Source organism: Muscardinus avellanarius (genome assembly GCF_963383645.1).
Source record: "Muscardinus avellanarius genome assembly, chromosome: 9".
Lineage (NCBI taxonomy): Eukaryota > Metazoa > Chordata > Mammalia > Rodentia > Gliridae > Muscardinus > Muscardinus avellanarius.
The window spans coordinates 89,957,582-89,971,071 of NC_137795.1; the positions used below are offsets into that span (position 1 = coordinate 89,957,582).

Below are 13,490 nucleotides of genomic sequence, written 5' to 3' on the forward strand. Positions count from 1 at the left end.
AGGGTGTAAATACTCCCACCAAAGCTGGTTTCAAGCTAAGAGCGTGATGCCCCTGAACATGGAGTTGGGGAGAGATGTGCAGTAGATATTTTCAATACCCAGATAACAGGGACATAAATAGCTTCAAGAGCAACAGCATAATAAACTGTAGTAAGATAATTAGGAAGTTATGGGTGTTAGGTAATTATTACTTTTTTTTTTTTTTTGGTGGTACTGGGGTTCCTGGAAGCCCTTCTACCTCCAGGCTACACTCCCAGACCTATTTTTTACATTTATATTTGGAAACAGGGTCTCCTAAGCCAGTGCGCGCGGTTGGCTTCGAACCTGTGCGATCCTCCTATCTCTGCCTCCCAAGCTCGGGGATTACAAGCATGCGCTACCACGCCCGGCTAATTATTACTTTTTTAAGTAGATTGATTTACTTGTAAGTTTGTGTGATTTTTAGTAATGGCTGTGTCTAACCACTTCACATATTTCCTGATAACTTATTAGCTCCTGTGAGCTGGAATGAGCCAGCTCCAGCACACCACTGCACAAAGAAAAGAGCTTTCTTAGTTTTTACTACCTGAATCATACCTGTATACACTTGAATCTTTGAGACTTCAAGACAAAGGATGAAAAGTCCTTCTCTGATAAAGTTGGGAGACTTTCCCCTTTGATATTATATTCTGAGGTCTACAAAACTTCAAAAGTGATATGTCATGCGTCTGTCTGACTCCTCTGGTCTTTAGGAGATGAGGTGTGGTGCTGGAAAGTGCAGTTGCTGCCAGAATTGCATGCTGGGAGAAAGATGGCGGCTTGACAGCTGGCCTCCAAGCAGGAGCCCACAGGAGCCTGGGGTTCCTTGGGTGAAGTCGCAACAAGAAGCCGGGTGTGGTGGCGCACGCTTGTAATCCCAGCATTCGGGAGGCTGGGCCAGGAGGATTGCAGTTCGCAGACAGCCTCAGCTACTTATTGAGCCCCTTTGCAACCCAGTGAGAATGTATTTCAAAATAAAGAATAAGCCGGGCGTGGTGGCACACGCTTGTAATCCCCGCGCTTGGGAGGCAGAGACAGGAGGATCGTGATTCACGGCTAGCTTCAACTACTACGTAGTGAGGCCTTCTGCAACTTAGTGAGATCCTGTTTAAAATTAAAGAATAAAAAATAGGGCTGGGAGTGTAGCTCAGAGGTAGAATGCCTCTGGGTTCCATCCCCAGTAATGCAAAAAAAAAAAAAAAAAAAGGAGGAAGAAGAAGAATAAAATATAGTGCTGGGGGTATAGCTCAGAGGTAGAATGCCCTTGAGTTCCATTCCTAGTACTGCAAATAAATAAATAGATAAATAAGTAAATAAATAAATAAATACTAAAGTCATAATAACAATGTGTCTAACTTGTCCATTTGTTTTCTTGGTTAGCAAGCAAAGAAACTTCCTATAAACGACAAAGCAAAGACTGGGACTCTTCCCAAATGCTGAAGAAACAAAAATACAGCCAACTTTCCCCGGTAACTGACTCGGAAGTGGCTTTGGTCAATGCGTATCTTGAACAGAGACGAGCCCGGCGCCACTCTCAGCTCCACCAGGTGAATCAGACCCAACCCGACAGTGATACTACCGAGTGTGACAGTGAGGAATCCCACTCAGGGGCTTCCTCCTGGAAGGAGAGTGAGAGTGAACACAATCTCTCACCAGCCAGCATTAGGAGGAGAAAGCCGGCCCAGAGGCAAAGGAATCTGGCCAGTTACCAGCTCAGAGAAAGGCCCTGCCTCCACTGCAAAGCCATGAGAACCAACGAATGGCTGACGCGCCATTTCCTACAGAGCACTTCGGCAACAGCCCCCTCGAAGGGAGACACTCCAGAGGGAAACTCTGTACCTGACATCAACAGAAAATTTAGTAAAATTTGAATTGCATCAAGTCCTCACCTTACTTGAAGCCAAATGAAAGAGATTAATAAAACATGCAAAATCAGCAGGGCCCTAGGTGAGGAGACTTTTACAAGAAGTCTCTCTACTAGCAACAAAAACATACTTGGAACCCTAGAGGTAAAATTTAAGACATTTCCCCCTTTTTTTTTTGCAAAAAGACCAGTGAATTTGTTGACGGAACCATTAGTATACTAAAGATCTGCATTCACTATAATTTTTTTATTCAAAAGAGCACAGGACAGATATTTCATGCCTCGAGGGAATGTATTTTATGTCTATAATACAAATAAAGATGCTCTTTGAAAATATATTTATGTTGAGAAGCCATTTAGATTTGTTCAGGTTTGATTATGTGACTGAATACACTAGGTGAGGTTGGTTGGAACAGAATTGGCCCAGCCTCTCTAGCTTTATAGTTTGCAGTGATTATCAGAGCAGTATTGCTGTGTGTGTCCTTTAAGGGCTGTTGAGGAAGAGCAGCTCAGTGGTCCAGAATGAGGTGGTTCCTGGAGTAGACTGGGGAGGGGTGGCAGTTTAATACAGAAGGGCGGCGAAGCCATGGGCTGTCCATGGTTGTTGCCCCAAGGACATGGCAAGTGCTAGAGAATTTTTTTCTTTTTTTCTTTTTTTTTTTTTTGCGGTACAAGGGATAGAACCCAGGGGACATTCCACTCTCTGAGCTCACCCCAGCCCTTTTTATTTTTTGTTTTGAAATAAGGTCTCTCTAGGTTGTTGAGAGTCTTACTAGGTTACTGAAGCTGTCCTGGAACCTATGATTCTCCTGTCTCAGCCTCCCAGGTATTGGGATGACAGGCGTGCACTGTCACGCTCAGATGAATAAGAAATTCTTTATGACATTTGTTAAGATCGTAAGGAAGATTTTATTCAAGACTATTGAAAGCCGGGCGTGGTGGCGCACACTTGTAATCCCAGCATTTGGGAGGCTGAGACGGGAGGATCGGGGTTCGCAGACAGCCTCAGCTACTTAGTGAGGCCCTCTGCAACTCAGTGAGACCTGGTTTCAAAATAAAGAATAAAAAATAGGGCAGGGGCTGTAGCTCGAAGGTAGAATGTCCCTGGGTTCCATCCCCAGACCTGCAAAAAAAACACACAAAAAAAACCCAACCCCCCCCCCAAAACACTATTGAGATATTATTGACTTGTAGAAGTCAAAAAGAGATAAATCAAGCTCAACGCCTACTATAACAAGGACAAGTGGAGATTTATCACCAAGAAGAAGCAGAATAAGGGGGTCAGAAGATGGATTCTCCTTTTAGTCTCCTACTTTTAGTCTCTTATTAAAAGGAGACATCAAGAATGTGGTTTTCTTTCTTCCTTTCTTCTTCTTTTTTTTTTTTTTTTTTTTTTTTTTGTGGTGCCAGGGATGGAACCCAGGGGCGTTGTAGTTGCAAAGGACCTCACTAAGTAGCTGAGGCTGTTCACGAGCTGCGAGATCCTCCGGTCTCAGCCTCCCGAATGCTGGGATCACAATTATGCGCCACCGCGCCCGGCTTAAGATGTGGGTTTCTTGCTAAACCAACCTAACAAGATTCTTGGTAAAGCAGGCCAAGGATTTATATCAAAAGAGAGAGGAGGAACTTGACCAGGCATCAAGTATAGTCAGGTATCAAAGGCTGGGGAAGCTGGGTGTGGGGGCACACACCTGTAATACTCTAGTACTTGAGAGTCTGAGATAGGAGGTTTGAGGCCAGCCTCAGCAACTTAGTGAGACCCTGTTTCCAAACAAAAAATAAAAGTGTTCTCAGGATGTAGCCTAGAGATAGGATGCCCCTGGGTTAAATCCCCAGCGTTAGCCGGGCGTGGTGGCGCACGCTTGTAATCCCCGCGCTTGGGAGGCGGAGACAGGAGGATCGCGCAGGTTCGAAGCCAGCCACGCTGGCTTAAGAGACCCTGTTTTCAAATAAAAAAGTATAAGAAAATAGGTTTGGGAGTGTAGCCTGGAGGTAAAAGGGTTTCCAGGAACCCCAGTACCCCCCCCCCAAAAAAAAAATCCCCAGTGTTAGAAAAAAGGAGAAGGGACAAGGCTCAACAGCATGAGAAAGCTTTAATGCAAGCCTGGGAGGGATTCTCTTGGCGGAACAGAGAGTGCTGCCTGTACAGTCTAGGGTGACATTTTAAGGGGTGAGGGCAGGGGAGGGCGTCAGCTCATAGAGGACCTAATTGAGGACTAGTATGGAGAGCTGTTGATTGGTCGCACTGGTGCAGTTTTCAATCCTTTATTAGCATAGTGGGTCATCAGGTGCCACTTTGGGGTTGGGACAGTGCACGGAGCAAGTGTTAGGCACCTTCCTGATAGGGGTCTTGTGGAAAGCCCTGTTTCAAGTTAAAAAGGGTACGTTCTTTCTGGTTTTCCTGTTGCACTAGCTCAGAGAGAAACATTCTAGTAGGCTGCTGCAGGCTGCCTCCTTTATGTGTGTGTGCCCTGGAAAGTTTTGTATCTCAGCAACCGTAACTTTTTTTTTTTTGGTGGGGGGAGAAGGTGCTGGGGATAAAACCTAGGGACACTCTACTTCCAAGCTATGCCCCCCCCCCCCAGTGTCTCATTAAGTTTCTGCAATCCTTCTGTCTCACCCTCAAGTATTGGGATTCTAAGTGTGTGCCACCATGCCCAGAAAATATTCTGATAAACGTTTGTTTGCAAGTATCTGTGCTATGTATATAGATATATATTTTTTCTCCACCCTTAAGGTAAAGAGTCCAGTCCAAGTTTTGTCACTTTGTATCTCTGGGGCCTAGCACTGTGCCAGAAAACATGGTGGCTAAATAACTCAGTTGAGTCAATACCCAAAGGAATTCATGAATACAAAAGGGAGGAGTTGGGGTAACAGAGGCAAAGAATCAGGGTAGGGGCCAACATCTACAGCCGAGTGAATAATTCTGATATCTCCAGCTTGATATGATCAAGATGCTAAACTTATTTTGTTTAAGCAGTACCCCTTCCCCAAATCAACAAACAAAAGAACCATGTACTAGTCAGTTTGCACCGGGCACGGTGGTACATCCTCGTAATCCCAGCATTCGGGAGGCTGAGACAGGAGGATCGGGGTTTGCGGCCAGCCTCAGCTACTTAGTGAGGTCCCTTGCAACTCAGTGAGACCCTGTTTCAAAATAAAGAATAAAAAATAGGGCTGGGGTTGTAGCTCAGAGGTCGAATGCCCCTGGGTTCCATCCTCAATGGGGGGGGGGGCGGGAGGAGTAAAGTCAGTTTGGAGAGGAAGGATTTATTTATTTATTTACTTTTTGCGGGTCTGGGGATAGAACCCAGAGGCATTTGACCTCCAAGCTACACACCCTGCCCAATTTTTTATTCTTTATTTTGAAATGGTCTCACTGAGTTGCAGAGGGCCTCACTAAGTAGCTGAGGCTGTCCGCGAACCGCGATCCTTAGGTCTCAGCCTCCTGAATGCTGGGATTACAAGCGTGCGTTAGATACATGTCCTCAGGCTTCCAAATCTAGGTTCTTAATTACTATGATCTTAATCACTACTCTGAAAATGGAAGATACTGATTTCCAGGTGAGGCAATCACCGTTTCCCATACCACGACCCATGATGCTCAGGCAGGTATAACCTTACCGGAGTCTACCAAGAAGTGCTATGGCTGTTTCCCAGACGATACAATATTCATACCTGGATGGTTCTACTTACTGATCTTGAATCTGAACCAATGCCACGGTTTCCCAGTCATTTATGTCAAAGGCTGCTACTTCTCCTGATTCCATCTGCGGGGCTAGGAGAGGTGACAGTTAAGGGGTGGAGGATGGCTGCCTACGGGAAGAAGGAATCAGGTTTGGTTGAGCATGGGGGATTAACAATCCTATAAAGCCAGGTGTGATGGCGCACGCTTGTAATCCCCGCGCTTGGGAGGCGGAGACAGGAGGACCGCGCAGGTTCGAAGCCAGCCTCGGTGGCTTAGGAGACCCTGTTTCCAAATAAAATATAAAATAGGTCTGGGAGTATAGCCGGGAGATAGAAGGGTTTCCAGGAACCCCAGTACCATAAAAAAATCCTATAAATATGAGGGGGCAAGCAGGACAATTTGAAAACATTAAACTCAAAGCAGAGGCTACACAGGTGAGAGGACTTCTAAAGCCAAGGAGAGAGTTACACTGGATCAAAAGAATGAGACGAGCCGGGTGTGGTGCCTTGCACTGTAAGCCCAGTATTTGGGAGGCTGAAACAGGAGGATGGCAGATTTGAGGCCAGCCTCAGCAACTTAGATCTGCTTCCTTCCCTTGCGGGTCTGGGGATAGAACCCAGAGGCATGTGACTTCCAAGTTACACACCCTGCCCAATTTTTTATTCTTTATTTTGAAATGGTCTCACTGAATTGCCTTCCCTCCCTCCCTCCTTTCTTCTTTCCCTTCCCCTCTTTTTTGTGGTACTGGAGGTCTAACCCAGGGGCTCCCACCTCAGAGCTACCTCCAGCCCTACTGTATTATTTTATTTTGCAACAGAGTCTTATTAAGTTGTGGAGGGCTTCACAAAGTTATTGAGGTTTGGCCTTGAATCTGTGATCCTCCTGTCCCAGCCTCCCAAGTACTGGGATTATGAGCATGCACTACCATGCCTGGCTAAGACCCTGTTTCAAAATAAAAAAGATGATAGGACTTCCGGGAAGATGGCGACCGAGAAAAGCGGGGCTTAAGAGTCCCGCTAACAACCAATCTCCATTACCACAAAAAGAGCGCCTTTCATAGCCAGAAAACACCATCACCAGAAAAACAAAAAAACCACCAGGCTCCAGAGAGAAAGCAGACTGAGAACAGAGCTCAGGGCCACAGAGGAGACACACGCGCCCGAGGACGCGGCAGCAGCGCCATACTGCCGGCGGCAGCGGCGAACTCAGCGGACGGCTACAGCAAGCCGAGGTGAGCCGATGCGGAACAGCCAGGCGGGATCTTTCGGCATAGACAGCATTTAAAGCTCCCAGTGGCTGAGCTCAGCACACGCTGCAGGGATTCAGAGTAGAAATCAAAACCAGAGAAGAAAAAATACGCCAGCCTCATGGCCGAGGGCGTGGCAGAGGCGCCATATTGCCACCGGCGGCGGCAGCAGCAGTGAATTCACCGAGTCCAGTACAGCTATATCTACGTACTCAAGAACAGTGAGTCAAATTGCGGGCCACAGAGGAGAAATCCCAGTATTGTGCCTCCTGGGACTTGACCCAGTGAGGGAGTGGTGGTGGCAGAGATATCACACCATAGGAGAGCGTGCAACCTGGCACCCCCCATAGTTTAAAGCAGCCTCTATCGACTCCCTGGGTCGGAGACTCTGTGATACAACCCAGTAAAGGAGTAGTGGGGTCTGAGATAATACAGACTCGAGATCCAGAGCACCTTAAGTGAAGCCATAGTGACCCAAGGGAAGAACCCAGAGAAGGCACAAACCTCTGAAATCATGGGAAAGAGGAATAACACTGAAGTAATGAATGTGCACAACCCCACAACATCAGAACCTGATAAAACAGAAAATCAGAGATTTCTAGAAGATCAAATCAGGAAAATAACTGTAGAAATAATAGAGGTGCTTCGAAAAGAACTCAGAGAGAGCCAAAAAGAGATAAAGGATGCAATTAATGAAGTAAAGGCCTCAATTCAAAGCACAAACAACCGATTATAACACATGGAGAACAGAATCTCGCTCTTAAAAGATGAGCAATCCAAAAATGAATGCATAGTTTCTAATCTAGAAAAAGATATCCAACAGCAGGAATCTGACATTGAAGAAATATGGGTCCATCTTAAGAGAGCTAACCTAAGAATAATTGGAATAGAGGAGGGAAAAGAAAGTGATACCAAAGGGATCAACAATCTCTTCAAGGAAGTAATAGCAGAAAATTTTCCAAATATAGAGCAAGAGGTTGATACACAGATCCAGGAAACTTATAGAACTCCCTTTAGACAGGATCCGAGAAGAGGATCCCCACGCCATATAATTGTCAAAATGACCAATGTGGAAGCCAAGCAGAGAATCTTAAAGGCAACAAAAACAAAGGGCCAAGTGACATTCAGAGGCAAACCAATTAGAATCACTCCAGACTTCCCAAACCAAGTCATGAGAGCCAGAAGGGCTTGGAGTAACATATTCCAAACTCTGAAAGAAAACAACTTCCAGCCAAAAATTTCCTATCCAGCAAAACTTTGTATCAAATTAGATGGAGAAATAAGAAGCTTCCATGACAAACAGAAACTGAAGGAATTTATGTCTTCAAAACCAGCGCTAGAGAAAATACTCAAAGAGATTAACTACAAAGAAGAAATAGGTAACACTCACCAGAACCAGAGAAACAAGAGTTTCCATCCAACAGACAACTAAGATTGGTTATCTGTGGAGATTCATTATTTATGTTAGTCTTTTACCTATCTCTAAATTGTATTGTTTGCCTTTATTGTTGTTAATTTTTAGGATTTCTAGTTGGAATATTAATATACCTTCAGATATAGCATTTGGAAATATTTTATCCAATTCTATTAGTAACTTTTAACTCTGTTTACATTGTCTTTGGATATACAATATTTTCTTTTATTTTTTAGGGAGTTTGTATATTCTTCTGTTGCCTGTGCCATTGAAATCATATCCAAGAAATCACTGCCAATTTCAATGTTGTGAGGTTTTATGACCCAGATTTTCTCCTAAAAGTTTATAGTCTTAAGATTTATATTTAGGTCTTTTATCTATTTTGAGTTAATACTTGTATGTGGGATTAGGTAAGGGTCCAATTTTATTCTTTTCCATGTAATTATTATTTTTCAACAATATTTAGTTAAAAGATTATTATTTCCACCACCAATTGTTCGTGGAAACCTTGTCAAAAATAACTTGACAATATAGGGAAGAAGTTAGCTCTAGGCTTGTATTTAACTCCAATGGTCTATATATCTGCCTTTAGAACAGTACTACACTGTTTCAATTATTGTAGCTTTATATGGTTTGAAATCAGAAAATATACATCTTCTAGCTTTGTTTTTGCTTCGAGATTGTTTTGGGTATCTAGAGTCCATATTCCATATCAGGATAGATTTTTTTCTGAAAAATAAATATATGATAGTTTCACCTAAAAAAAAGAAAAAAATATTCTCTGGTAAGAAAGAAAGCAAAAAGAAATATTGAAATGTTATCTTTAAGTCATCAAAAGCTTGGTATCAGACAAATGAAACTGTTATGTGAGATTATCATTTTTAATTTTGGATAAATTGCTATAATACTAGATGTCAACCACTAAGCCAAGCATGGGAGGGAGGGATGGGGAGAGAATGGGGTGGGGATCGGGTGGGGGCTGACTGGGCGATGTGTGCATGTATGTCTACAAAAGTTTGTATCCCACTATGATGTATGAATACAGTGCACCAATAAAAAATAAAAAAAATAAAAAAAAATAAAATAAGTAAATAAAAAAAAATAAAAAAGATAAAAAATAGGACTGGGAGGTGTAGCTCAGTTTTTTTGTTTTGTTTTGTTTGTTTCTTTTTTGGTGGTACTGGGGATGGAACCCTTCTACCTCCAGGCTACACTCCCAGACCTATTTTATATTTTATTTGGAAACAGGGTCTCTTAAGCCAGCAAGGCTGGCTTTGAAGCTGCGCGATCCTCCTGTCTCCGCCTCCTAAGTGCGGGGATTACAAGCATGGCCACCACACCCTGCATCTCAGAGGTGTTGATGCTCCTGAGTTCGATTCCCATTACTACATGCTCAAAAAAAAAAAAAAAAAAAAAAAAAAAAAAAGCAAGCTAGAGCCCCTGGACTCATGACAGTCTCCTCTTTGGTCACTCCTTGCTGGAGGGACCAAACTAGGTCTTCTCTGATGTCTACGGTCAACGCCTAGAAAACACCGGTGCCTCTGATCCACCATGTGACTCAGCCAGCCGATCAGGACTTTGTGCAACTCTCCAGACAAGTGGCCCCATGGGTCCCTTCCTCCACGGCCAGCTGACTCCCCGGAGGGTGCCCGGTTGGGTCCGAATACAGCAGCGGTCTCTGATAACCCAGTTGGTGTTTTTACCGACCTCCTAAACTCCCTATTTTCAACCTTTTAGTATGAGCTTCTTGGGCTTGCCTCCATGGCCCATCCACGCAGATAAGCATCAGACCGACCTCTGTGACTGTGCCCATCGGGACTAAGGTATTAAGCATTGTGTTTCCTCTCGGGAACTGGGATGCAGTGAGCTATGGGATACAGGGAAGACTTCAACTGAGAGAGAAGCACTGAAGGAAGAGAATACATGGCGGAGGCGTTTGTAGAAAGGCGTGGAATAGGGAAGCTGGGAACGTGGGCTACAGAGTAGATGGCCTCAAACTCTGAACCAATACCTGCCATCCAGGCTGGCCGGCGTGGTTTTGGTGGAAGGAGAGATAAGCCAGTGGGTTAAATGTAAATAATAGCAACAATAACAACATTGCCATTAGGTTGACATTTAGAGAATTCTTATGCCAGGCACAGGCAAGCATTTTATTAGTTTTATCCCAATTTGATGGATAAGGAAACTGAGAGATGGAAAAATTAAATACACTGAAGGTCATATAGCTGGTAAATGTTTGGGAGCTGGGTCTTGTTTGACCAAAAATGTGCTTTCTCCCCATGATCATACTTTATCCATGTTTTCCATGGTGTGTGTGTGTGTGTGTGTGTGTGTGTGTGTGTGTGTGTACTGGGAATTGAACTCTGAGGCTGCCTTCTGACCTATACTTCCAGCCCTTTTTTATTGTTCGTTTTGAGCCTGGGTCTTGCTAAGTTGCTGAGGCTGGCCTCAAACCTGTGATTCTTCTGTCTCAGCCTTCCAAGTATTGGAATTAAAGGCTTGCACCGCACATCCAGCTTGTCCACGTTCTTAGTGGAGAGCAATTAAATAAGAACTCGAGACACCAAATACCAATCTAAACAGATCACGGGACCGTTGATGGAAAATACAGCCGAGAGCCAGAAGCTGAGCAGACACTGCGCCCTTGAGCTGAGCGGGCGGGTGCGCTCGCTGGGCGGGAGGCCTGTGGCCCTTCGCATCACCTGGAGTGGTGAAGCCCAGTCGGCCTAAGGAAAAAGGTGGAAATGGAGACGGAACTGCAAGGGTTGAGAAAACGATCTCCATACCGAATGTTGAGAAGCAGGAGGCAGTAAAGCCCAGAGCAGTGAGGATGGCCAAGGGTTTGAGAGAAGGAGAAAGAGCACAGGATCCAGTCCAGAAAGGTCAGTGCGCAGCTGCCCTGCTCCATCCCAGGGCAGCGTGCCCTTCTATATCCTCAAGAAAACCAACAGTTCAGCAACCTGGTGACACTGCTTCAAAACAAAAAAATAAAAGGGGCTGGGGTATAGCTTGGAGGTAGACTGCCCTGGGTTCAGTCCCCAGTAACACACACACACACACACACACACACACCACAAAAAAGAAAAGGAAAAGAAAGTAAACAAAGCTGAGGGTGGTGGTGACTCATGCCTGTAATCCCAGTACTTGGGAGGCTGAGACAGGATTGCAGGTTTCAGGACAGCCTTAGCAATGTCACAAAGACTCTCAGCAGCCTAGCAAAACCCTGTTTCCAAATAAAAAATAAAAAGGCCTGCGGGTGTAGCTTGGAAGTGGAATGCCCCTGGTTCCATACCCAGACAGACAGACAGACAGACAGACGTGCGTGCGCGCACACACACACACACACACACACACACACACACAGAGACTAAAAAATCGGGCTGGGGGTATAGCTCGGAGTAGAAGGCCCATGGGTTCCATCTCCAGTACTGGAAAAAAATAAAGTGATCCCAGTACTTGAGAGGCTGAGTCAGGAGGATCATAGGTTCACAGCCAGCCTCAGCAGTTTAGTGAGGCTCTCAGCAACTTAGTGAGACCCTGTTTCTAAATAAAATATAAAATAGGTCTGAGGATATAGGTCGTAGGTAGAAGGCCCCTGGAATCCATCCCCAGTACCACAAAGAGAAAGACAGAGGGGGGAGAGGGAGAGGACACACATGTAGCTTTTACTATAGTATATTGTTATAATTCTATTTTATTATTGCTAATTTCTTATAGTGCCTAATTTATGAATTAAGCTTTATCATAGACAAAATTCCTAATTTTTTGGTGGTGCTGGGGATTGAACCCAGGGTCATTCTATTACCCCCACCCCCAGCCCTATTTTTTATTCTTTATTTTGGAACAGGGTCTCACTAAGTTGCAGAGGTCCTCACTAAGTAGCTGGGGCTGGCTGTGAACCTGTGATCCTCTTGTCTTAGCCTCCCGAATGCTGGGGTCACAAGCCTGCGCCACCATGCCCGGCTTTATCGTAGACAAATATGTATGGGGGTAAAAACACAGTATGTATAGGGTTTTCAGTACTATCTGTGTTTTCAGGTATACTCTAAAGGTCTTGGAACATATTCTCTGCAGATGGAAGGGGGACTCCTGTAATAGACTGTGAGACTGAGTTAGCAGATTGTGACTAGCACTATCAAAAAATAAGTAGAAAATAACAGCATTGAACATAATATAATTATTTTTGTTTCATTGTGTGCAGTAAGTTGCAAGGCAAAATGTATTTCTTACTCTGATAAGCTAAAAGACAAAAGTTACTACCATAGAAGAGTTTCCTTTGGAGATCTGCACCTATTATCAAGCTATCCCAGTAAGTTAGTGAAGGCAATTGTGCCTCCATGTGTTCCTGATTGTCGGATGCTAGTAATTAGTGAGTCCTCACCCGCACTACACGATGGACCAACTGTCTAGGTTAGCGAAAGGCTTAAATTAAATTATGTTACTTTAAAAGAACTGCAGGTTTATTATTTTCAAATATAGTAAGTAGATGCAAGCGGACCAACTGTGGCCTGCTACACAGGGGTGGGTTTTGCCTCGGTGAATAGAGAAGAGTAATTTGTAATTGACATTTCAAAGAAGTCTAAGAAACAGGCCAGGCTTTGTTTAAATCATAATTACCCTGTTTGTATGTAAAAGGATACTTCTAAAGCTTTTCAAAACAACTGGCTCTTTTAAGTAGATAATTATTCCCCTTCCAATCTTGTTTACACTATTCAGAACTTCTGTGAACTCTTTTTTTTTTCATAGATAGTACAAAGGTTAACTTTAGCCAGCCCTTCCTCAAATGATCACAAATTCCCAATGAGTGAATTCTAAACAGGGTTTCCCTGTAACAATACGCCAAAGACTCGTACGATGTGTTCTTTATTGCACTGAATAACATCTGACAGGTTTCCGAGTACCAGGCCACCTGGATATTCTCTATCTGTCGGGACCATGTGGTCACGGAGGTGGACGGGCGGGTTGGGGAATACTCACAGTCCAGGCACAAACATTCAGGGGAGGTGAAGGAAAACCAGAGGGAGAAAGTGACTTTTCTTTTTTCTTTTTTTAAAGTATCTATTACATGTCAACTAAATATTAAATTATAGGTACTATTTGGTATAAAAAGAGCTGCATTTGATGCCTAATTTTAGCAAAGCTGCAGATGAAAATAGAAAACTCAGCTTTTTTTTCTTCTATGTAGACTGGAAGTTATTAGAGAGGCCAGGGAAGTGAGGAGAGGACATGCCTTATAAAGCTGCACTTACCCTCTTTCTGT

The 13,490-nt window shown here is 44.1% G+C and overlaps 1 protein-coding gene across 1 annotated transcript in view; it reads left to right on the forward strand.

Annotated features, from left to right (window-relative positions):
* The window catches only part of SSMEM1 (serine rich single-pass membrane protein 1), a gene marked incomplete at both ends in the record, with an annotated part of 10,945 nt that extends 9,056 nt beyond the window's left edge, over nucleotides 1–1,889 (forward strand). The window contains one exon of the mRNA XM_080701228.1: nucleotides 1,399–1,889. Coding sequence (XP_080557354.1) covers nucleotides 1,399–1,889 — 491 coding nt within the window. The remainder of the gene's footprint in view (nucleotides 1–1,398) is intronic.
* Between the last annotated feature and the right edge of the window lie 11,601 nt (nucleotides 1,890–13,490).